The sequence below is a fragment of the Syngnathus leptorhynchus genome, chromosome 1, assembly GCF_054491065.1.
Source record: "Syngnathus leptorhynchus isolate UIUO chromosome 1, UIUO_Slep, whole genome shotgun sequence".
NCBI classification, from domain to species: domain Eukaryota; kingdom Metazoa; phylum Chordata; class Actinopteri; order Syngnathiformes; family Syngnathidae; genus Syngnathus; species Syngnathus leptorhynchus.
In genome coordinates, this window is record NC_141195.1 from 21846827 (window position 1) to 21869929 (window position 23103).

General features: G+C 45.4%; 2 protein-coding genes across 6 annotated transcripts in view; one reads left to right on the forward strand and one right to left on the reverse strand.

The window, feature by feature from the left end:
* The window catches only part of LOC147062700 (von Willebrand factor D and EGF domain-containing protein), a 25349-nt gene extending 16461 nt beyond the window's left edge, over positions 1-8888 (reverse strand). For 3 of the 5 annotated variants that reach the window (XM_085937434.1, XM_085937601.1, XM_085937348.1), the window contains exons 1-8: positions 8401-8888; positions 6600-6784; positions 6215-6443; positions 6073-6138; positions 5756-6003; positions 4311-4400; positions 4109-4241; positions 3299-3516 (exon numbers count right to left, since the gene is read on the reverse strand). In XM_085937434.1, the coding sequence (XP_085793560.1) occupies positions 3299-3516; positions 4109-4241; positions 4311-4400; positions 5756-6003; positions 6073-6138; positions 6215-6443; positions 6600-6784; positions 8401-8476 (1245 nt within the window). In that variant the 5' untranslated portion in view covers positions 8477-8888. The remainder of the gene's footprint in view (positions 1-3298; positions 3517-4108; positions 4242-4310; positions 4401-5755; positions 6004-6072; positions 6139-6214; positions 6444-6599; positions 6785-8400) is intronic. The other 2 variants (XM_085937694.1, XM_085937520.1) reach the window with 1 other exon arrangement.
* Positions 8889-9450: 562 nt separating this feature from the next.
* Positions 9451-13313, forward strand: kynu (kynureninase). Its single transcript, XM_085937813.1, has 14 exons — positions 9451-9599; positions 10208-10394; positions 10521-10641; positions 10716-10798; positions 10907-10968; positions 11058-11129; positions 11224-11298; positions 11428-11574; positions 11644-11742; positions 11814-11887; positions 11983-12035; positions 12528-12613; positions 12773-13003; positions 13141-13313. Exons 2-14 carry the CDS (start codon positions 10226-10228, stop codon positions 13258-13260), a joined length of 1392 nt encoding a protein of 463 aa, XP_085793939.1. The 5' UTR covers positions 9451-9599; positions 10208-10225; the 3' UTR covers positions 13261-13313.
* The last annotated feature ends 9790 nt before the right edge of the window (positions 13314-23103 follow it).

Sequence of the window (23103 nt, forward strand, 5' to 3'; positions counted from 1 at the left end):
TATATAGAAAAGAATTATATGGTTTTTTGCCGCCCTCCGTGAGTCGTCACCTTAATCGTGGTGGAGGGGTTTGCGTGCCGCTATGATCCTTGGAGCCATGTTGTCTGGGGCTTCATGCCCCTGGTAGAGTCACCCATGGCAAAAGGGTCCTAGGTGAAGGGCCAGACAAAGCACGGCTCAGAAGACCCCATGATGAAAAAGACAAACGGACCTAGTTTTCCCTCGCCCAGACGTGGGTCACCGGGGCCCCCCTCTGGAGCCAGGCCTGGAGGTGGGGCTTGAAGGCAAGCGCCTGGTGGCCGGGCCTTCGCCCATGGGGCCCGGCCGGGCATAGCCCGAACAAAAATCGTGGGTCCCCCTTCCCATGGGCTCACCACCTGTAGGAGAGGCCAAAGGGGTTGGGTGCAAAGTGAGCTGGGTGGTGGCCAGCGGCGGGGAGAACCTTGGCGGTCCGATCCCCGGCTGCAGAGGCTGGCTCTAGGGACATGGAATGTCACCTCTCTGGCTGGAAAGGAGCCCGAGCTGGTGTGTGAGGCAGAAAAGTTCCGACTAGACATAGTTGGACCCTCCTCCACACATAGTTTGGGCTCTGGTACAATCCGTCTCAAGAGGGGCTGGACTCTCTTCCACTCTGGAGTTGCCCACGGTGAGAAGCGTCGAGCAAGTGTGGGCATACATATTGCCCCCCGGCTGGGCGCCTGTACATTGAGGTTCACCCCGGTGAACGAGAGGGTAGGGGGGACGGGTCCTGACTGTTGTTTGTGTCTATGCATCAAATGGCAGCTCAGAGTCCCTAGAGGAGGCGCTGGAGAGCACTCCTTCTGGGGACTCCATCGCTCTGCTGGGTGACTTCAATGCTCACGTGGGCAATGACAGTGAGACCTGCAAGGGCGTGATTGGGAGGAACGACCCCCCCGATCTGAACCCGAGCGGTGTTCTATTGTTGGACTTCTGTGCTCGACACGGATTTTCTATAATGAACACCATGTTCAAGCATAAGCGTGTCCATGTGTGCACTTGGCACCAGAACACCCTAGGTCGCGGTTCGATGAGCGACTTTGTAGTCGTGTCATCGGATTTGCGGCCGCATGTTTTGGACACTCAGGTGAAGAGGGGCGGAGCTGTCAACTGATCACCACCTGGTGGTGGGTTGGCTCCGATGGTGGGGGAAGATGCCGGTCCGACCTGGCAGACCCAAACACACTGTGAGGGTCTGCTGGGAACGTCTGGCAGCATCCCCTGTCAGGAAGAGCTTCAACTTACACCTCTGGCAGAGCTTTTCCCACGTCCCAAGGGAGGCGGGGGACACTGAGTCCGAGTGGACCATGTTCCGCGCCTCCATTGTTGAGGCAGCCGACCGGAGCTGTGGCAGTAAGGGGGCGGTAAGGGATGCCGTCAAGCTGAAGAAGGAGTCCTATCAAGCCGTTTTGGCCTGCGGGACTCCGGAGGCAGCTGACAGGTACTGGATGGCCAAGCAGAACACGGCTTCGGCGGTTGCTGAGGCAAAAACCCAGGCGTGGGCGGAGTTTGGTGAGGCCATGGAGAATGATTTCCGGACAGCTTCGAGGAAATTCTGGTCCACCATCCGGCGTCTCAGGAGGGGGAAGCAGTGCACGTTCAACACTGTTTACAGTGGGGATGGTGTTCTGCTGACCTCGACTCGGGACGTCGTGAGTCGGTGGGGAGAATACTTCGAAGACCTCAATTCCACTGACACGCCTTCCATTGTGGAAGCAGGGCCTGGAGACTCTGAGGCAGACTCTCCAATCTCTGTGTACAAAGTCACTGAGGTAGTTAAAAAACTCCTCGGTGGCAGGCCCCCCGGGGGTGGATTTGTTCCCAGTGAGGGTTGGACTCCACCAAGGCTACCCTTTGTCACAGATTCTGTTCATAATTTTTATGGACAGAATTTCTAGGCACAGCCGAGGCGTTGAGGGGGTCCAGTTTGGGGACCTCAGCATCGTGTCTCTGCTTTTTGCAGATGACGTGGTGCTGTTGGCTTCTTCAGGTTGTGATCTCCAGCTCTCACTGGAGCGATTCACAGCCGAGTGTGAAGCGGTTGGGATGAGGGTCAGCATCTCCAAATCCGAGTCCATGGTCCTCGGTCGGAAAAGGGTGGAATGCCCTCTCCGAATCGGGGATGAGATCTTGCCCCAAGTGGAGGAGTTCAAGTATCTTGGGGTCTTGTTCACGAGTGATGGCAGGATGGAGTGCAAGATCGACAGGCGGATCGGCGCAGCGTCGGCAATAATGCGGACTCTGTACCGGTCCGTCGTGGTGATGAGAGAGCTGAGCCAAAAGGCAAACCTCTCAATTTACCGGTCGATCTATGCTCCTACCCTCACCCATGGTCACGAGCTATGGGTCGTGACCGAAAGAACGAGATCCAGGATATAAGCGGCCGAAATGAGTTTTCTCTGCAGGGTGTCCGGGGTCTCCCTTACCGATAGGGTGAGGAGCTTGGTCATCCGGGAGAGACTCGGAATAGATCCGCTTCTCCTCGATGTGGAGAGGAGCCAGATGAGGTGGCTCGGGTATCTCATCAGGATGCCTCCTGGACGCCTCCCTGGGGAGGTGATCGGGCATGTCCCACCGGTAGGAGACCCCGGGGACGACCCAGGATGCGCTGGAGAGACTATGTCTCTCGGCTGGCCTGGGAACGCCTTTGGATCCCCCGGGATGAGCTGGATGAAGTGGCTTGGGAGAGGGAAGTCTGGGAGGCCCTCCCAAAGCTGCTGCACCCGCAACCCGGCCCCGGATAAGCGGAAGAGGATGGATGGATGGATGGATGGATGTTTTTTGCTAGTTTTTGACAAAAGATAAATATTGATCAAAAGATCTCAAATAGATATAGTTATTTAGATCTACTTTAAGATGATTAAATTAATCAAACAAAAATATATTTTATTTTACTTTCATTTTCTTCAGTCATCATCCAAAGTGCTCATCTCTACAAGAGTCGCGGAGCCTATCCAATCAGTCAACAGGTCGCCAGCCATTTGCTGTTATTTTAGTTGATGTTATTTTTAAGGATACAACTTCAGAAATCGAAACTAAACGAAAGGTTTACTTTCTTGTCCAATTTCACACCCAACAAGTGGGCAGGCACTCTAAAAAAAGACTATTCATAGCCAAGCAATTAAAATAATACATTTTCCACAATATATTGCCTTCTAAGTCTCCAAGAAGCAACAACCCTTTTGCTCAAACCTTTCAGGATTTCCCACAAATGTGTTCTCATCAACTCTTGGCGACCAGAATTCAATATTTCACGTGCAAAACTTGAGTAATAACTCACTTTGAGCACTGCTGGAATGTAGCTCTTCCATAGTGGCCAGGTGCTGTTTTGGGGCAGGAAGCTGATCAAACTGATCCGGTTTCCATCACGCGTGAAGTCAGTGACGGCGGTGATGAAGAACGACGCCTGGCCGCAGCTTCCCTCCCTGCATGCGGTCGGCCGGAGCTGCACCAGGCAGGTAGACAGCGCCACATTGGACACCTTGTGTCCGAGGCCATCTGTGGACGCAAGCAAAAAGAAGGTGAGGTTGTTCCGCGGATGAGGGGGATGGTCACTTTTAGCATTTTAGCACATAATTAGCATTATATACAAGGCGGATGTCTCTGTAATAGCTTGCTTTTATTCCATCATAATTCTATGGTTCTGACAATGGTGTAGTAAAAGAAGCGATAAATCTGTATCCAAAATCTCCTCTGTTACTTGATTCTTATCCAGAATGCAGAGTGAAAAGATGAATGGTAATAAATAATGCTGGCAATTTCTGTCGTTTTTAAAGTTGCAGATAATTTGCGATTTCAATATTGACACAAGTTGATGCACAATTTGTCTTGGTGGGCCACATAAAATGATGTGACGGGCCGTATCTGGCCACCGGGGCTTGAGTTTGACACATGATGTAAATGAATAATCCTCAATGAGTGGTATGTGGGCTCCCTGTGTTGGTTTGTGAAAGAATCACTCAGTTCAGTTGTACTTAACTTTTAACTTCAATGTTACTGCGTCAGTCTGGCTGCTATTTGTGGAATTAAATGGCTGTCCAAAAGTTTCATTTTCCAACTTGTAGCCGGGACGCAGCGACTGTAATCTCACCTGGGTCGTGCACACCCAGCATCAGGGGGACTCTGCACTGGTTTAGGTCGTAACAGGGGAGCGGCACAGTGCTGTGGACTCTGACCTCGTGCTCCTCACCGTTCTCCGCTATGTGAAGCGACTCCACAGAAAACTTGAGAGAAGAAGCAGACTGAGCTTTGCTACCTTTCTGCCGTCAATTCTAACCAGATGGCCTGATCACCTTCAGCCCGGCGTAGAAAGCCTCACTCTCCCTGGGAGAGGATCGACTGTGGTTGACGTTGACTTGGAATATGGACACGCTGCACAAGAACTGCAAGACAAACGTCAACAATCTGTGACTTGTGAGGTCTCACATGCACTTTTTTCCCTCCCTGGGACCTGACAATGTGTTTGTCATCCATCAATACAGTTTCCCACAGCCAAGTGACAAGATTAAACTGACCTTGGACCCTGTTCCCCAATCAAGGCCCACTGGAGCATGTTCCAGACACGACTAATCCCACCCACCCCAGAGCCCAAATATGGCGAGCCGGCGGTCCACAGCTGCGAGCATGAACTCACTTCTGTATCCTGTCTTCATATTTGCCGGTGACGAGTAATCGCTCCAGGAAATGAAGCGATAAACACATGATCATGTGCTTATCCACGGTACGCGTAATGCTAAGAGATGTTTCCTGCTCCTCCAGGGAGGCAACGGCAACACCAGCAAAACGTGTCCCTGCTCGTTTTCTGTAGACTGACAAGAAGATTACCACCTTGCGTGTGGCAAGTGTGGCAATAATTTAATGTTTACTGCGGAACCCACTTGGCAGTCTTCATTTATCAAGCGAGTATTTATACATCGGCCGTAGTTACCTTGAAAAATGGCTCCATCACAGCTTCTCTGAGAAACAATTTACCGTATTTTTCGGACTATAAGTCGCAATTTTATTCATAGTTTGGCCGGGAGAGTGACTTATACTCAGGAGCGACTTATGTGTGAAATTATTAACACATTCTGATTTTATTTCACGTTATTTTCACACTAAACCGAAAGAGGGCGCTCCGGGCCTGTGGAATAATTGGAACTGCAACTGATGACGAGTCTGACGTAAGCGACAAAGAAGAGGAAGCGCCGCATTTTCTCCCTCCGGGGTTTGCGGAGTTTATAAGTGACACTGAGGATGAAGATTTAATTGGATTTAATAATTTAGAGTGACACGGATGGTTTGATAAACTTTTTAGCATGTTATTTATGGTATAGTTATTTTAATGTTACGTCAGGCATCCGACTTGACTTGACTTGCATGTTCTCAGTTTGTTGTTTATGTGTCCTGTAACATTATCATACCGTACAATTATTCAGCCTCTATTGTATTTTTATTTTTAATTGTCTTTCAAGATTACATCTCTTCTTGATGTTGGATTTTATCAAATACATTTCACCCCAAAATGCGATTCATACTCCAGTGGGACTTATGTCTTTTTCTTCTTTATTATGTATTTTATGGCTGGTCCGACTTTTTTGGTGCAGATTTTGGGTGTGACTTGCTGTCCTGTGTGGCACTCAAATTGAGTGAGGAGAGCATAGCTAAACCGCAGCATCTGCTACAACCTCCCTAGTGCGAAGGTTTAACCCTGACTGTGAGAGGTCAACGTCATCCGCCAACATCTGGCAAGTATTACCGTCTCCCCTAGTCTGAAGTGAGCGCCGTCCATCTCCACCAGCGAGAAGGTCTTCAATGTGGACTCCCGGTGGATTTCGGCTTTCATGCTGTGGCCAATGTGCCGTGCCCAGACCACGTGGAAGCTGAGCGAGTGACTGGAAGGTGGCGGGACGAAGGAGCACCTCAAGTAGATGCCGCGGCCGATGAGCTCCGAGTTGATGAGGGGCCGAGACATCAACGACGGCGACGTGGCTGTCGGCAACGCGGCTGTCAGTGAGCTGATGATTAGAGTGGCCGCACGTGTGTCTGACAACGAAACGGGTCACCATAGCTCACCTTTGCACCTACCGTTGACCTCCACCTCGCCCGACGGGCAGAATCCGGGCGCCAAAGTAGAAGCGACTGGACAGCAGAGAGTTTGGGGTTACGCACGTGTGGCCAAAGTGGCCCGACGGGACTACGAAGCAGAGGCCCACACCTTGGGCGCAGTACCCCATGCATCCTTGAGTGGGCTGCAGGTAGTAGAGCAGGAAGTCACCACAGTTGCGGATGGTAATGGGGATACGGAAGAGGCAGCAGTCTTTGGTGCTACCGCGGAAGAACTGCCAGGTGGCACAGGCGGACAAGTGGAGGACTTCGTCGAGCGCCGGCAGGGACTTGCCCTTCAGCGACAGCCACACAGGCGCCTGCGTCCCACAATGATTCATCTGCACAAAAGAGCAAAAAGTAACAATGGCGTTGGGTTGTACTAAGTTCATTTTGTTTTCACTTGTCCATCACTTCACTGGTTCTTTTATCTCAAACAAGATGGCGTTGGGACTTGGGACTTTTACTCAACAGGAGACCTAGCAACTCAGACATGCCTCCACGCAGCTGGTCGGCATCTCGGCCGGCTTGTTGTTGATCTTGAATCGGTACCAGCCCGGTGCCAGCGAGTGGTCACAGACCAGGTCCTGGATGGCCGTGTTCTGGATCTCGGTGGAGTCAAAGTCGACGCTCCGGTAAGGGTTCCGCAATGTACGATGGCCCCCTGAGAAACACTCAGGCGCTGAGGAGATAGACAGGAAATTATTTTTAGTTCAGTTTTGTATTGACTTGACTGCCGCCACTGATGTTTTCCTATAGTTGAGAAAGTCTCAAATCATAAAAGTCACCATGTTGCTCACTATTAACATCTCAAAGTGTGCTGATGTCAGAAATGAAAAGTTCTCAGCTCTAAACATTACAGGTGAGATACGGAGATTTTTTTTCTCTCACAAAAATGGACAGTTGAAGGCGGGAATGCTTTTTTTGAGTATGTTCATCTTTCTGCAGGGAGTCTTTTGCAGAACGCTCCATTCCTGTCCGCCACCACCTGTGCGAGTCAGAAGCCAGTCGGCTTTGTAATCTAAACAAAAAGAACAGGATGTTCTTTCCCCTGTCTCGGGAAAAAAAAAATCTTTACCTTCCCTGTTGGAGCAAAACAAGCACTGGGGGATTTGAGGGGCTTGACTGGGGGCTATTTATGTTATTTATTGCTAACCTAAACAGCCTCTTAAAAGCTGATGTTTGCCTCACCACTGACTTGCTGGGAGGTCAAAGGTCATACAAACAGACATCTCAAATGGGAGACAATGCTTGAGACTTTGGCTCCCGACTAAACTGCTTCAATTGGGGGCTTAATGAGTTTACAGAGTCTCAGTGGTGGGAGGGGGGGCACCCTGTGGAGTAGAGGAGGGCAGGGGGTGTGAGTTTGGGGGCCCCGGCTGCCCAGATGTGCTCCTTGCGTTACTTAGACCACAAGGAGATTATCGGGGGAGCGTGGCCTCATAGCACAATTGTAGTTTTTCCCACCCAGAGGGGCCATCACTCAGCACTCAGACACGGGCCGGGAACACTTAGACGGTTTAAGATGGTCTAGAAACGTTCAACTAACTTTACAGGGCCTGACTGACGCTAAACTTTACGACTGCAAGCTTTGATGTCTCACAGGAGAAAAAGGCTATGAGCGAGATGGCTGGCTATGCGAGTCCCGATGGTGGTCATGAACAACAGTAGATAAAAAATTGAAAAGAAAACAAGAATGATGCCGTTTCTCGTGTGTTTAGAGAAGAGATGTCCAAAATATAGGTTGTTTATGGCCTGCCAACTGCTTTTTAGCTGCCCGTCGCATATATGCCATTCCCTAAAAACAGCATGCAAGATATGTCCCTACTTCAAAACCAAAATAGGACCTTAAAAATGTTAGCAGTGAGCTAAGGGATTCTTCTCATAATAAATATATAATAAATATATAATTATAATATTATCAAATATAATAAAATATAATAATAATAAATATATAATTGTTTTCTAAACAGTGATATTTGAGATGTGATACCAAATTTATAGGATTTACAGAAAGTGTACAATATATGAAGTCATTCCACTTAGTAAAATTCATTTGACATGGGAGAAATTTGATTGCAAATTATTTTACCTGACCTCCAGGTTATGGCATAGGGACCCCCAGGTTGTCCCCGGATTGCAGTTTGAGAACCACGCACAAGAGTCACACAACTAAATTGGTACAGTGATTACACTCGCCTGACCTCAGTGAAAGCAGCGTGGGTTCACTTGTGTGAATGTTAGCGTAGTCCATCTTTTATCAAAAGTCATCCGTGAGAGAATTCAGGATCCACTCACCTTGTTGCGCAAATGCCTGCGCTGCAAGAAACAGCATGAACAAATCACATCTCAAACTGTTTCCTGGACTCTTCATGGCTGCGTGCGTGGAGAAATTAAACAATGGGCGTCATTCAGGCGCGCGCTTCCATCGGAGGTCTTGCGCAAATGTTGCTCAAAACGATCAGGAACCAGAAGGTTGCGCAGAATTTTTCGCAAACTGCGGCGCTTTGCCTGATGTGCGAGTAGTGGGCGAGAGGGGAGGAGGCAAGCAGGAGCGTGGAGGAGGGCCCCCGTCACAAAACAGTCTTCAGCAGATCCTTTAATGAGGAGAAAGGTTGGATGATTCGTGCAAAGAAATGGGACAACCATAGTTTGCACAACGCTCAACATATTTCATTCAGTAAAGTATAGAATCTTTCTTCGGAATCTGTCAAACTTGACGACTTGCTTATAAGTTTACTCTGGCTCCTGGATCGTTACTTCCCAACACTGAAACGGAGCTAAACATCAGGTGCCGCGCGGAGAAAGAAAAAAAAAATCACAGAGCTGAGAAGAGAAGCAGGTGTTCCCCCGGCTTCAGTCAAACTGCAAACGTGAGACTTTCTCACGGCACATTTTTTTCACGGCTATGGTGACATCTGGTCTTGTTTCAAAACATGTCGTTTGGACAGAAATGTCGCCTTTGAGCGTAATAATGCGTTAGGTATAACATAAAAAAACAGCTATTGTTTATAGTTGACATGAAAAACAAGTTTTTTTGTATTTAAATACATTTCAGCTTGTACTATTACTTGAGGGGTTAAATTAATAGCTAGGTATAATTAAATACTTGGAAGTGAACGTGACCTTGAAGTGTCACTATATGAGATGTTTTGCTGCCATCGTGTGGACATTTGAGAATTCTCAAATGATAAAATTGTTTACACGGGAGAGAGGTCACCGATTTGACTGGAAGGAAAAATGTTTTTGTTATTTGGATAAGCATGCTAATTGTTGCATATGAGGTTTGCATTTTCTTCATCACTGGAATAGATTTGTCGAGAATATCCGCGAAGACCTTGATTGAGAGAAGCACTGCAGTCAACAAGGAAAGGTTAGCAAGAAGCATGTTTGAGGTCATGACAATAATTAACTGCAATGAAAGAGTCAAAGGTGAAAGAGCGCCTTTGGTTTAGATGATTAGCTGCCTACAGTAGAGCAACTCCTGCAACTTAACTGTAAGTTACAACTTTATGGTCGCCAATTGTCTCGTGTATTTAGTCATTACTCGGTTACTTTGTAGGTAACAGAATGTGGGTCATGGGAAAGGGGTGAAGTTTATCTTTGCAAGTACACTTTTGCAACCGACACCGTTTACGTAATCTGCCACCGCACTTGTAAACATTCAAGGAGCATCACCATAGCTTTCTTGTTTTATTTGTTATTATTTTGGCTTTTCTTTAATGTTAATAAGGGTACAAAAATGGGGGCGCGACATGTTTTCGTCTCCCTAGGTGGGGCATCACAGAAAATAATTGAGAAGCACTGCTTTAAAGTACTCTTTAAAAAGTGACAGGCAGTTTCATCTGACCTCTGGGGGTGGTCATTGAGCAGTTTGGCATCAGTTGATGACATCATTTTGAGTCACAAATGCCGTCATGAGATCTGCAAATGTAAACAGAGTAACTGAAAGCAGTTCCTCAGCAAACAGGAAACATCAACATTTAAATATCAAATATTGAACATGAATGTTTATTTCAACCAACCACCCACACAGTATCTGTAGTGGTTATTTAAAGTGTGAGTGAGACTACATTCCCTTATTTCAAGCTGATTCTTATCTCAGGCTTAGTGAAGAGCAGCGATGGAGCAGCTGAGTGGCTTGAGCGCCAGAGAAACTTTGGAGCGCGTCGCCGCTTTGCTGGGCTGCCATCCAACCTCGGAACGGGTGGCCACGTTCTTAGACCACCACGACCAGTTAAGACACCTCAGGGAGAACTTTTTTGTGCCCAAAATTGCAGATTTACCTACCTGTGAGTGTTTTTCTATTTTTATTGTATGAAAAAAAAGACCCAATACAAATTGACAACATGAAAAATATTCTAGTACACAGACAAGCAGTACAAGATAGCAATTGTGGTTCTATCTTTGACCCGCAGCGGATCTGTCGCTAGTCGACGGCACCCAAGACAGCATCTACCTGGTTGGCAACTCACTGGGCCTGCAGCCCAAAACGGTCAAGAAGTACTTGGACGAGGAGCTGGACAAGTGGGCCAAAATGTGGGCGGCCACTCATCTCTGCCACTGTGATGTTAAACATTCAAACTTGATTTGATGAAGCGTGTGCTTGTCAGGGGCGTGCACGGCCATATGGAGGGGTCGCGACCTTGGGCCTGGGCTGAGAACGACCTGGAGGCGCTCATGGCAAGAGTTGTCGGTAACACTGAGCAATTATAATTATGATTGTCTGAAAGAGACGTTTAAGGGCTGCTCGCTGCATTTCAAAAATTATGCGACACCATTATTATTATTATTTTTATTTTAGGAGCCCGACCCGAAGAGGTGGCGCTGATGAACGGCTTGACGGTCAACTTACACTTGCTGATGGTGCAAAACCAAACAAATTTGCTGTTGTAAAAAAAAAAAAAAAAATTACAGAAGGCTTTCTTCACTAACATCTGACTTTGCTTTGGCAGCTTTCTTTCTACCGACCAACGGGCGCACGGCACAAGATCGTCCTGGAAGACAAAGCCTTCCCTTCGGATCACGTTGAGTGACTTTTATGGTTGCGCGTTGGCTCAGAACGGCGTCCAAGTCGCGCCAGCCTGACGTGATGCCACAAAGCTGTCCGTCTCTTGACAGTACGCCGTTGAGTCTCAGATCCGACTACGAGGATTTGACCCGGAGGAGAGCATGTTGCTGCTGAAGCACAGGCCGGTATGTCCCGTTGACGAGAAGACAGAGCAGAACCTGTTGTTGACAAACATTAGAAAAGAATCTTTGCCCGGGGTATCTTGGCATTTAAATCTGCACTTGTGGAAAATGAAGGTAAATCTCGATTTCCAGGATGAGGAGACTCTCCGAACGGAGGACATCCTGGACCTGATTGAGAAGGAGGGCTCCTCGGTGGCTTTAGTGATGCTCAGCGGGGTTCAGTACTACACCGGTCAGCTGTTCAACATGGCCGCCATCACCAAGGCCGCCCAGAAGCAGGTGAATTGGAATAATTTGCATCTGGTTTACTTGCACGCACTGGAGAAAAACAAAACGTTTGTTGTCCAGGGCTGCTTAGTGGGCTTCGACCTAGCGCACGCAGCAGGAAACGTTGAGCTGAAGCTGCACGACTGGGAAGTGGACTTTGCTTGTTGGTGCTCTTACAAGGTCACCGCACATCTCCACGAGCTGTGTATGACGAGAAACTAGATTGTATGTTTGTGTCTGTGTTTGTTCAGTATTTGAATTCAGGTTGCGGTGGGATTGCTGGAGCGTTCGTCCATGAGAAACATCAACACACCGTCAAACCTGCGTAAGTGCACTTGGATGTTCCCCAAAGACAAATTCTTTTCTAATAACCACACAGTGATAATGACCAGTGTGGAATGATCTGTTGTGTGCTTGCAGGCTAACGGGTTGGTGGGGTCATGACTTAAAAACTCGTTTCGACATGAACAACGGTAAATGTTTGTCCCCAATCGCAATGCTGCCACCTTGTGGTGTGTATGGGAACTACACATAAAAAAAATTAAAACGTCATGACAGACAAGAAGTATTTGTTTTTAATAGTCGTGAAATCAATTCGTAAACGTTTTTGTCCCCAATCAAAATACTGCCACCTTGTGGTGTCCATGAGAACTACACGTAAAAAATCAAACCGTACCACAAAAAAGCATTTGTTTTTGTCGTTTTTGTCCTCAGTCTCAATGCTGCCACCTTGTGGTGTCTATGAGAACTACACAGACAAAAATGAAAACATTTGTTTTTAATAGTCACGAAATCAATTAAAAGCTGTAAAATGAGCTCGACATATTTTATATACTTTGTGGTTGATAAAATCTTAATCATGTCATATTTACTTCAAAATATATCCACTTGGCAGCTGTGTGTGTGTGTGTGTGTGTGTGTGTGCGTGTGCGTGTGCGTGTATGTATGTGTGTGTGTGTGTACAGAGTTGGAGCTGCAGCCTGGAGTAAAAGGCTTCAGACTGTCCAACCAGCCTGTTCTCCTCGTGTGCCCCCTGCAAGCCAGTTTGGAGGTACTGCCGCAATAAGGCCACAGACTTTTATTTTTTTGAGCTTGTAAATAAAGGCTGGATGCATGGATGGATTTGTTTTTCTCACCAAACATTTTTTATTGGAAGTTGTAGAAGGTACAAAACAAACAAGACTATAATGATGATCACATTGTCTTGTAGGTGTTTAACATGACCAGCATGCAGATGCTGCGCAAGAAATCCATGCTATTAACAGGCTACTTGGAGTACTTAATTGGCCACTACTACAAGGAGGATCCCACCCACCCCGGCAGACCTCACGTGCGCATCATCACGCCTTTGGACCCGCAGCAGAGAGGCTGCCAGCTGTCACTCTGCTTTTCTGTGCCTATTGAGACGGTCTTCCGGGAACTGGAGAGGAGGGGCGTAGTTGTGAGTCACCTTCAGTCGCCCACCAACAATTGGGGAAAATTATACATCATGTATTTTTTTTAGGATATTCATTTACCGTTTCATGTTTGATTGAATGAATTTGTTTTATGTATTTTATTGAACGCTCCTTCCCCCAGTGTGACATGCGTCGTCCAAGTGTGTTGCGCATCGCCCCGGTGCCACTCTACAACTCCTTTAGTGACGTCCATCGCTTCATCGAAAATTTAGGAGCGGCAGTAGCCACAAACTGCCAGTGAACTGCCAACAAGCAGCCTGTTTCATCAGCAAGTCAAATAAAACCCCTAAAAAATATCATCTTTGTTTTTCTTGTTTATACTTTCTTTCAAAAACTTTGATTGGGAGATGTCCGTATTTAAAATGAAGAGCTGTAGGAAGGTGTCCTCAATTGTCATGGCAGTGGGGTGTCTCAGATCCCTCATCCCGATTGGTTGACATAGAATCCAGGCAAAGATTGACAGTCCATAGCGCAGTAAAATACACATAAAGCATCGGCAAATGAATAATTCATCTGGCAAAATACAGGCAAGTCATGAAAAAACACAGGAAGATGCTTTGTTTTTGTTTTTTTTGTCATAGTCCTTGTGCACTGGGGCACACGCTTGTGCTCTTATCCAAGTAAAACGCAGACCCGTGTTTGAAACCCTTGTTTGAAACCCTAACCCTAGTTTGAAACACTCGTTTGAAACCCTAACCCTAGTTTGAGACCCTAACACGTTTTAAACCCTAGTTTGAAACCCTAACCCTAGTTTGACGCCCTAGTTTGAAACCCTAACCCTAGTTTTAAGATGGGAAGTTTTCTGTTATACGTCCCCTGATGTTGTCGGTACGTCAAGCTTTCTTAAAGTACAATGTCAACTTTTCCTGAGTGCCTAGTCCGGCTTTCTGTTGATACTTGATAAAGACTTTTTCTTTTCAACTTTCGTGTCACGTCTGGTTCTGGGTCCATATCAGGCTCCACACGTACGCACTGACTAGGCACGGGCCCACGTGACAGTATTTGTGCTTGGCTGCTGAAAGTCTTGCGTTTGGCCAGTAGAGGGCAGCTCAGCACCGTGTTATAAGACACCTAGCAAATTTGCGCCTCTTTTGCGCCAGCCATGAGTGTCACATATACTTTGTGACCTGGTCACAGTGCCTCTCGAGCTGAGATAAAAAAAAAATATTCGGACCAGCATTCTTCACATTTTGTGGTCGTTAGTCCAACATTGAGGGGCATCCTGGTGAACCAGATTTCAAAGCCGTGCTTTGAACAAGGGTTAAGGTTTGAGAATTTTAAATTAGGCTTTTAAAACTGAGATTTTAGGGTCTCAGATTAGGTTTTCCTACCAGGTTTCAAATAAAGATTTTTAAACTCGTTTCAGGGTTTCAAATTAGGATTTTAACGAGTAAAGTTTTACACCATTGTTAAGGTTTCAAAATTAGGTTTCAAAATGTGTTTAGGTTTTTGAATTCAGTTTTTAAAGTAGATTTAGGGTTTTCAAAAGACATTTTCACACTTGAGCTGTGAGCAACTATCAAGGGTTAGGGCAAGCATCATGGACAACATGTCAAAGGTCATTCATGATGGAAAGAATTTTACTCGCTGATCTCTGGTCTGCCACACACTCAAACATCTCCATTTTCAGTCCCAAATAAAACACATGCTTATTCGAGGTCGGCACCCGTGTGCGTGAAAACAGCAAAGCAATGCAGCTCCAATCAAAAGTTCTATTAACCTGAAGCACCGAGAGTTAATTGAGGGGCGGGCGAGTGACGGGGCCAGCAAGACGGCCACGAAAGCTGGCCGGGCGACGTCGTGGGGTGACACGTTTTACCAATTTACAATGATGAGGATAAACAAGCAATCAAACAGCTGAGTAGAATGTTTGGGCCAGAACACGAGGATTCTCGCAATCTTTGATAACCCATAGCAGGAATATTCCACGTATGAAAGTGGAGGAGGGCTAAGTTGGCTGATGCCGGCTCCTCTGATGCTCTCTTATCTCCTCACCAGGGTGAGAGATGTTCTAATCTGTCACTGCAATACTCTTAAACCCTGGTGCGGCGATTGGACCAACTTTTGTTGGCTTTAATCCTCCACGCTGGCGAGGGGAGGTCATGTTTGTCACATGTGTGCCCGCCCCTTCCCCCACCTTCCTGGTGGGCTACGTTTTCAGTTGAAAACGTGCAGCTCATGGAGGGACTCGCAAGAACTGGTCCAAAAAAAAAAAAAAAAAAAAAGGACATCCTATGGATGCTGAATTTCATGTAGCTTTTTATAAGAAAAAGAAAGAAAAAAATGACTTCTTCTGGATATTGACTTTCATCTATTTATTTATTTATTTATTTTTTAAAAAACAGGTTGTCTTCCGGACATTGATTTTCATTTAGCTTATAAAAAAAAAAAAAAAGGACGTCTTTCGGACGCTGACTTTTGTTTAGCTTTCTTAAGGAAAAAAAAAAAGGACGTCTTACAGACGCTGAGTTTCATTTAGCTTTTTTAAGAAAAACAAACATCCATCTGAGTGGATCGAGTGGTCGCTAATGTAATGCTAATGTTGCTAAAAAAATAAAAAACAATTCTGGGAAGCATCACACACATGATTAGAGTACATTTGGACGAAGCAGCCGATCAAGATTGACGCCTGACACCTCAGCATCTGCCCTGTTTGCTTTATCAATGAAGTGCCTATCTTGTTCTCGTTCTCTTTGTTTACCAGTTCTGTGTTTATTTTGTGCTCTTCATCACAACAAACATGATGTTTGCTTCATTAACACATTTTGCAAATGTTTCAACCTTCATTGTTTTCCCTCTTAAATATATATATTTTTAATTCTTCCTGATTGCCGCTGTTTGCATTTGCTTTTTTTCACGACAATAATTTAATTTCCCTCCCGGAGGTCACGCGATTCCACGCTACCCTTCCTGCCCTCAGTGTTATCGAGTGCTTGCTGCTCCAGCTTTGAAATGTGTTTTGGTTCCAGCGAGAAGAAATGTAAATATTTGAAAGCATCCATCCCACATTGTCATCCTTGTTACCTTGCGTCTATTTACACCGGGCTGATGACGCAACTCCGCTCTGTTTACACATCGTTGTGTTTACACGGCTGAAATCTCTCGGAAATATTTCTTGCTGTCGTGGCGAATATTTCAGAATGCGACTCCAGCTGCGCTCCTTTGTAATCAAGGACACTTTATTTTTTTTTGGACACATGTAAGCAGCTGAGGCTACCAGATGTCACATGTCAGTGAACTTGCATAACAGCAGTTTATTTCCACGCAATCCTTGTCGCATACTTGCAGAAAAAACTTGAGCGAGTATCTATCAAACTTTCTTTCTTTACCGTATTTGGCTGCATATTTTACTTCTTGCAATTTGTGATCTGTACAATATGATTTTCTTTTCCATACCATTTTTATTAAGACCTTCTCAGTTGGTTTTATAAATTACCGCCAATGTTGAAATGATCAACAAAGGCCTAGAGCGCCCTCTGGTGGTTAAGTGTGAAAATAACACGTGAAATGATATATACAGAGTATAAGTCGCACCCCCAGCCAAACTATGATAAAACTGCGACTTATAGTCCGGAAAATACGGTAATTCCGCCTTCTGTATCAATTTTTGAAATATTACCTTAGTCTTTATGTTTTTTTTTAATTAAGTTTACAGTGCACATTTCTACATTTGCTTTTTTCAGGAATGAATGCGTCTGCTCCAAGACGACACAACTAGTGAAAGAATATCTTTAATTTAGGCACCTAGGTAATAGCCACCTTAATGAATTTTTTTTCAATTTGTTAACCTATATGTGTATTTTTCCATTTTTTATGTGACTTCTTAGTGAAAAAACAAATCACAACAAATAGCAAATATAAGATGTTTTTCAGTATAGAGGAACAAGTCTTGAATGAATCTGACTTGTTAGTGCAACTCCAAGCTCCTCGCTTTCCGACATGTGCAAATATAGAAGCGTCATATTTCTGACATTTCTAAAGCAAATTCCAAGTTACAAAATGAATCTTTGCTTTTGAAAGCGATTTTTATCTTATTTGGGAGCGTGCGTGGCGTTGATGCTGATTGATAGAATAATTCAGCGCTAGGGCTCGCCGCCACTGCTGCCACCGTGATCTCGCCCCACAACCTCGTCTGGACTTAAAGATCTATGAAAAGAGGCAATTTACAATTATCACGCTTGGATCTGCGGCGCTGTCAGGCGAGCGGCAAGCCAGTGTCGTTGTTAATCTCCCCGAGTGGCTGCCACGAAGATGCGGACGATGCCGATGCCTCACACATGCATCTTCAATTTGTGCACTCGAATCCAAAGGAAGATGAAAATGTCTGTTACTTTTTGGGACGTCGCTTTACTTTTAAGTTGAAATATCTGGTTTTGGTTCTGGATGTCAAAGAATCCCCTCACTGACCATCTCTGGCTCAAGATGGCATCCTTCGGCCTTAAAACCTCATTGACCGCAATCAGTGATTTTCTTTCCCTGAGAGATTAATCAGGATTGACTCTTTGCTCTCAAATTGCTCTCTCATTTCAATTTGTTTAATTGAAACTGGACAGAGAGTCTTAATGTTCTTCAGTGTAATCATGGTGACTTTGTGTCTCGGAGAATCTAATTCTAACACCGTGCTCCTTCGTGGGCAAAAAGAGCCTCATTTTTTTATTTTTCCACTTTGCTTTTATTTTTACCAATGTACAAGAAACAAGCAGAAAAACAAAAAAAAAATTACTAGTCATCAAGCTCCTCAGTCATCTTCTATCTTCCGCACGAAGTGGACCGCAAATACCAATCTCGACCCAATGTGCCCCTTTAAATAATAATCGCTTGAAATATTTGCTGTCACAACTGGTCAGTGTACGGACAAGTGGAGTCTTTAGTTTTGGGGCGAAAAGGAAAATGCTTCTTTGTCAGGCTAAGCTTGATTCACAAAAAATAATGAAAATGCTTTGTTTTATTTTTGCGCTTCATGCGAGGTCACAACACTCGCATACAAAATCGGCAAACTTGGATGCCGTAAGACAAACAAAATGCAGGTCAACCGCGTATTACAAGAAAAGAAAAAAAAAATGAAACCCAACTACATTTGAAACACACTGAAAAATAAAAGCACACATTTCAAATAAACACACGTCATAGCCTGAAGACAAAAAGGCCTCGCTTCTGTCAAAAAAACAAGAAACACGTAAATAAATATTGCAGTGACATCACGTCCTTTTTCAGGGGCATCCATGTTTCTTCCTGAGCGATGTCACTTTTTTGACGGTGAACGTCTCAGACCTGCTCAGCCTCAAAGTGTGCAAAGTGGCTTCGGCGGGAACGCCACGGCGAGCGGAGGAGTTTTGACTTGTCACTGTTTGCAAGTGTCTGCGGGGCCGCGACGTCTCGCCGGCGGCAGGAAGGAACACGCGCTTGTTGGCGCCAAAGGGGTCCGCGGGTGGGATCCGAGCCAGGGTCGGGAGGCCAGCGCCATGTCCCGAAAGCAAACGGCGACCTACTTTTTACAAGCAAACAACCTGCCATGTTGCAAAAAGGCCACAAGAAAAGACAAACCTCCAGACGTCAAGTAACAAGTCGCAAGTTCCAGAGGTCGGGAGCCCGATCGGCGTGTTGCGAAATGTCTTTCGGAAGTCCAATCAGGCGCCGAGCTACTTAAAGTGGCACAGCAGAGTGGCGAAACACATGCTGACATGAATTGAAAACCCAAAGATTCGGACTGTTTGGGCTTGTTCTGCCTCATAAAGTCTCCTAAAAATATCCAGATCCAAATAAAAATGTCTCCTAAAAATATCCAAATCCAGAACCGGTGGGAGAAGAGGACAGATTGAGTAGACATCAAAAACAGTTTTGCAGAAGATAACAATGCTGCTGGAGTATGGTCGACACCTCTAAAAGTCAATTTTGTGGGAAACCGTTTTGTCTGGAATTTTTGGTGGGGTTGTTTCTGAGGAATTTATCCAAACTTGGAGGGTCGTTGTGCCCCATGGCTCATTCTGCAACTTCCCGGTTGGTCGACCATGTCGTTCAAAATGGAGGCAAGCGTAGTCAGCGCCAGTGACCTCGCCGGTCGGCCCGTAGCACTTTGAATCTTCTCAGCTCAGGATCACCCCTCCGCTGGTTTCGAGTCTGACTCTGAGGCGTGCTGGAGATCTTATCGGGTTTGAAGTTGAGCCGCGCGGCGAGCGGCCGTGTCTCCTTTCACCTCGCAGCATTTTCAGCCCCCCAAAGGAAAGCACGTAAGTATCAAGCAGAAAAACAGAGCAACACCAGGAGGCACGGCCGGTTCGTGTCTGCGCCTGCTTTGGAGCCCGACATCGCCGGCCAGCAAATCAAAGATGATGCTGTTAAAATCTCTCTCAGACCTGATCTGGTTCTTGTGTTCGCGAGCCTCCGAGCTCTTTCATAGCGGTGAAAACATGTCAGAACACATGAAAGAGGCAAATTTGCCTCAGCAGCTAAAAAGCTGCCAAAGCTCCATCACAGGAGGAGACGGAGGCAGGACCACATAACAATCTTTCTGTCAACTTGAGCGTCTATGAGATCCGTCAACACGGCCATGATCTTAAACGCTTTACACCGAGTACGACCGACAAACAACGGCAACAAGTACGACCCCAAAACGATACTTGGCCCTCAAAGAACAACCATCTTGACCAACATTAAAATACAGCAGTGAGACACGAGCTCACGCTAAAATAAATTATAATAATGATCAAAAATAACTATAAATATGATTAACCCTAACCCTGAAATAATTAGAGCCATTCAGCACGTTGGGCACAGCCAGCACAACCATTTAAAATGCCCTCCGGTCGGAGTCAACCACTGCTAGTGGAACAGATCGTCTGATGACAGAAAGATTTTGAGAGCAAGATGGAAAGCGACTGACTGGTAGTGAGAGGAAGACAATTTGAAAACAAAGTCCAGAAGCGACACAAGACAGGGACGACGCAAACTAGTCCTTAACGATGAGTACAGAGGCAAGCCTCAACAAGCCTCAAATAAAATGTTCTGGACGGCTGATACAAAAATGAACCTTTAACAAAGTGACGGGGAAAGCAGACGTTTAAAGAAAAAAAGAAAGAAAGAAAGAAAGAAAGAGAGAAAGAAAGAGAAAAGAAAGAAAAAAAGAAAGAAACACAAAAGAAAAAGAAAGAAAGAGCTCACCAGCTCAAACAAGCTCGTTTGTAAAATACGGCGGCGCTAATGTCGTCGTTTGTTTGCGCTAGTCTCGTTTCTTCGAGGACACGCACGCTAATCTTGGCTGTTGCACTAGATGGCAACCCGACAGCCTACACAAGTAGTTTGTTTGCCAATTTAAAATATTCCACTTGGCGTAAACAACAAAGGAGATTTTTAATTATTTTTTCTAAATTATTTGAATAAAAACAAGCGACCCAAATTTAAACACACGATGGCGGCATTTTAGCAGTGGAGCATTGTAGCATTTTAGCTATCATTGTACATTGAGACTGAAGGAAGAAAGCCCTCAAAAGACGTGTATTAAAAAATGTATGGACATTTTCTTCACATTTGCTAACCTTGCATCAAAAGATGCAAAAGATGAAAATGTTGCTAATTTCTAGCAAGCGCCAGAGGTGAGCGGGCGCAGCGCGAGCCCGCTACTCGACATAGTGACAGCACGGCGAGTAAATAAGAAGGAACAGGGAGGAAATGAAGGCGCCGCTCGCTTAAGACCTTATTGCTTTTGAGTGCTTCTTTACTGTTTCCGTATTTTGACTGAAATCTTAATGCAGTGAGGATTAAAAGGATTACAACATAATCTTGAATAATCCAAAGTAGCAAGGACGGAGGAGCGCTTGTAATCATGGCGTAAAAGCTGTCCGGAGGTCTGACAACATTGTCAGTCACGTTGAGGATTAAATATTTGTGGCAAAACTTTTATTAATGCAGCCGAGGGGGGTGGGGGTGGGGGTCAGTTGATGAAGAGACATCTCGCAGCAAGCTGTGGCCAGATCACTGCCTGCAGGACAAAAGCCAGGCAGATGAGGGCGAGACCTACAAGCAGATTTACTCCTCCAATTTTTGTTTTTGATGAGAGCTCGGCAGATTCATTACACATGTGGAGCACGGGCGACGTCTGAGGAGGGAAAAATCAATTTTTATTAGCTTTACTGAAACGCTGTCACGCCGTCCATTAGCTCCTCCATTAATTCATATTTTGGCCAAGTAGATGCGGCGTATATATTTGAAGGCTTATGTTCAGCATCACTCGAAATCATCTTTGCAGAATTTCATCAATGCTGTTTGTTGGCTGCATGCGAGGGATCTGACACTTTTATTGACATTTCTGCTACAAATATAGATAAATACTAGAAACCGTGCGTGCGTGCACAGAAAGACCAACATGGAAAGGCCAGACTGAGGCAGACAGTGCTGCCACCTAGTGCTCACCAGCGGAACCGTCACACAATCTGACGACAGCTGGATGAGCATTTGAGCCGGAGAAAAGCTGCCAGTCGGTGGATTTTTTTTTTTTTCTCTCTGCCTTGAAGCGGTAATGAGGTTATGACCTGGGTAGGCAGGAGAGTGAAAACGTATTAATGCCTCAAAAAAACAAAACAACAAAAAAAACCACCTTTTGCAGTCATGGCAGAAAAGCAAGAAAAGACTGTCAAACAATGAAAGTGCAGTCAAGTTAAAACTGAAACTAACTGTAAACAAATGGACAATGGATAAACATTTAGCAGCCTGCCAGAATTTTCACAAATGCTCTTTTTTTCACCGAAGCAATTTTGAACGGTCATTTTATTGACCGCTTATAACTTTCTTCATTGGATCAACAAACATCATACGTCATCAACAAATATAGAAATGTTTTTTTTTTTTTTTCAAGGCATTTTAGTCAACGTTGATATTTGCACGTTGTCTTCCAGTTTTTTACGCGGTTCAGTCTTATGTCGTACATCAGGGAGGATTTGTAATGCAGTTTTTTAGCTAAATTCTTTGTTGTAGACGAAGGACGACAACCCGAAGGACGCGGAAGCATCATGACACAGAAAGACCACACAGGACCATCCTGATGACAAGATCCTGTCACGAGTCAGGAGTGTACCTCAATTGTTAGTCTCGGCCTTGGTGGCTCGGGACCGTCTGCACTTCCTGTAGGAAGTGTCTAGCAAAGAAAAAGATGTGAGCTGATCAAAAGAGGTGAGCCCTGAATTGCCAGATGAGGTCACACACATGTTGACCCAGGGCCTTTGTTTCACTCCCCTTCCCTTTAAAAAAAAACAAAAAACAAGTCAGTCTGTAGGGACGGAGGAATCAAACCTATGCTGTCATTAGCATGTTGCAAAGTGCAGCATCCAAACACAGTCTACAAAAAAAAACTACGACGCCGACCATCTCATTACTGCTACAAAGAGAAGAGTCGCAATTTTGTTGTTGGGCGGCGACGGGGTCTATCAGCTGCCGGCAGAGCGGGCCTCCGCGGATAACCGCTACACCAGAGACCCCTTTGGTTTCTCTCTTAGAAAGCCGTGGCAGCCCGACATCAAGGTCGACTGGCCTGTCAACATTCAGCGGCGAGGCGAAAAGAAAAGCGGAGCAAGGGGAAAAAAAGCACGGCGACTACTTATGTGGCTTTTCTCGCCAGACAAACAAGCAACACTTGAGTACATCAGACACAAGACAAATAGAACTGTATCCCGTCTCCCACGGGCTCCGGTCCGTTCGGCTCTGTTCGGAGGAGACCCTCGCTAATAAACGACGAGGGGATCCGACAGACGGCGCGTGTACTTCACTAATGAGCCACCTAGCAAAAGATTGGATGACAAATGCTTGAAAAAAAGTTTGTCATGCCAAATATTGGCTGGTGAACTTTTACTGTTGCAAAAAATAACAGAAGTGGAATTTTTACATGTACGCTGGCCCTTTGTGTCTGTCACAGTTTCTTTTATTTATTTATTTATTTATTTATTTATTTATTTATTTATTTATTTATTTATTTATTTATTTATTTTTATTATTTTTTTGTTTATTTTATCTATGCAACTGATATGATCTTTCTCAAGGGTTGGGATTTTTCTTTTTTCCCCCAAATGTATCATCGCATTGTGGCCGTATTTGACCA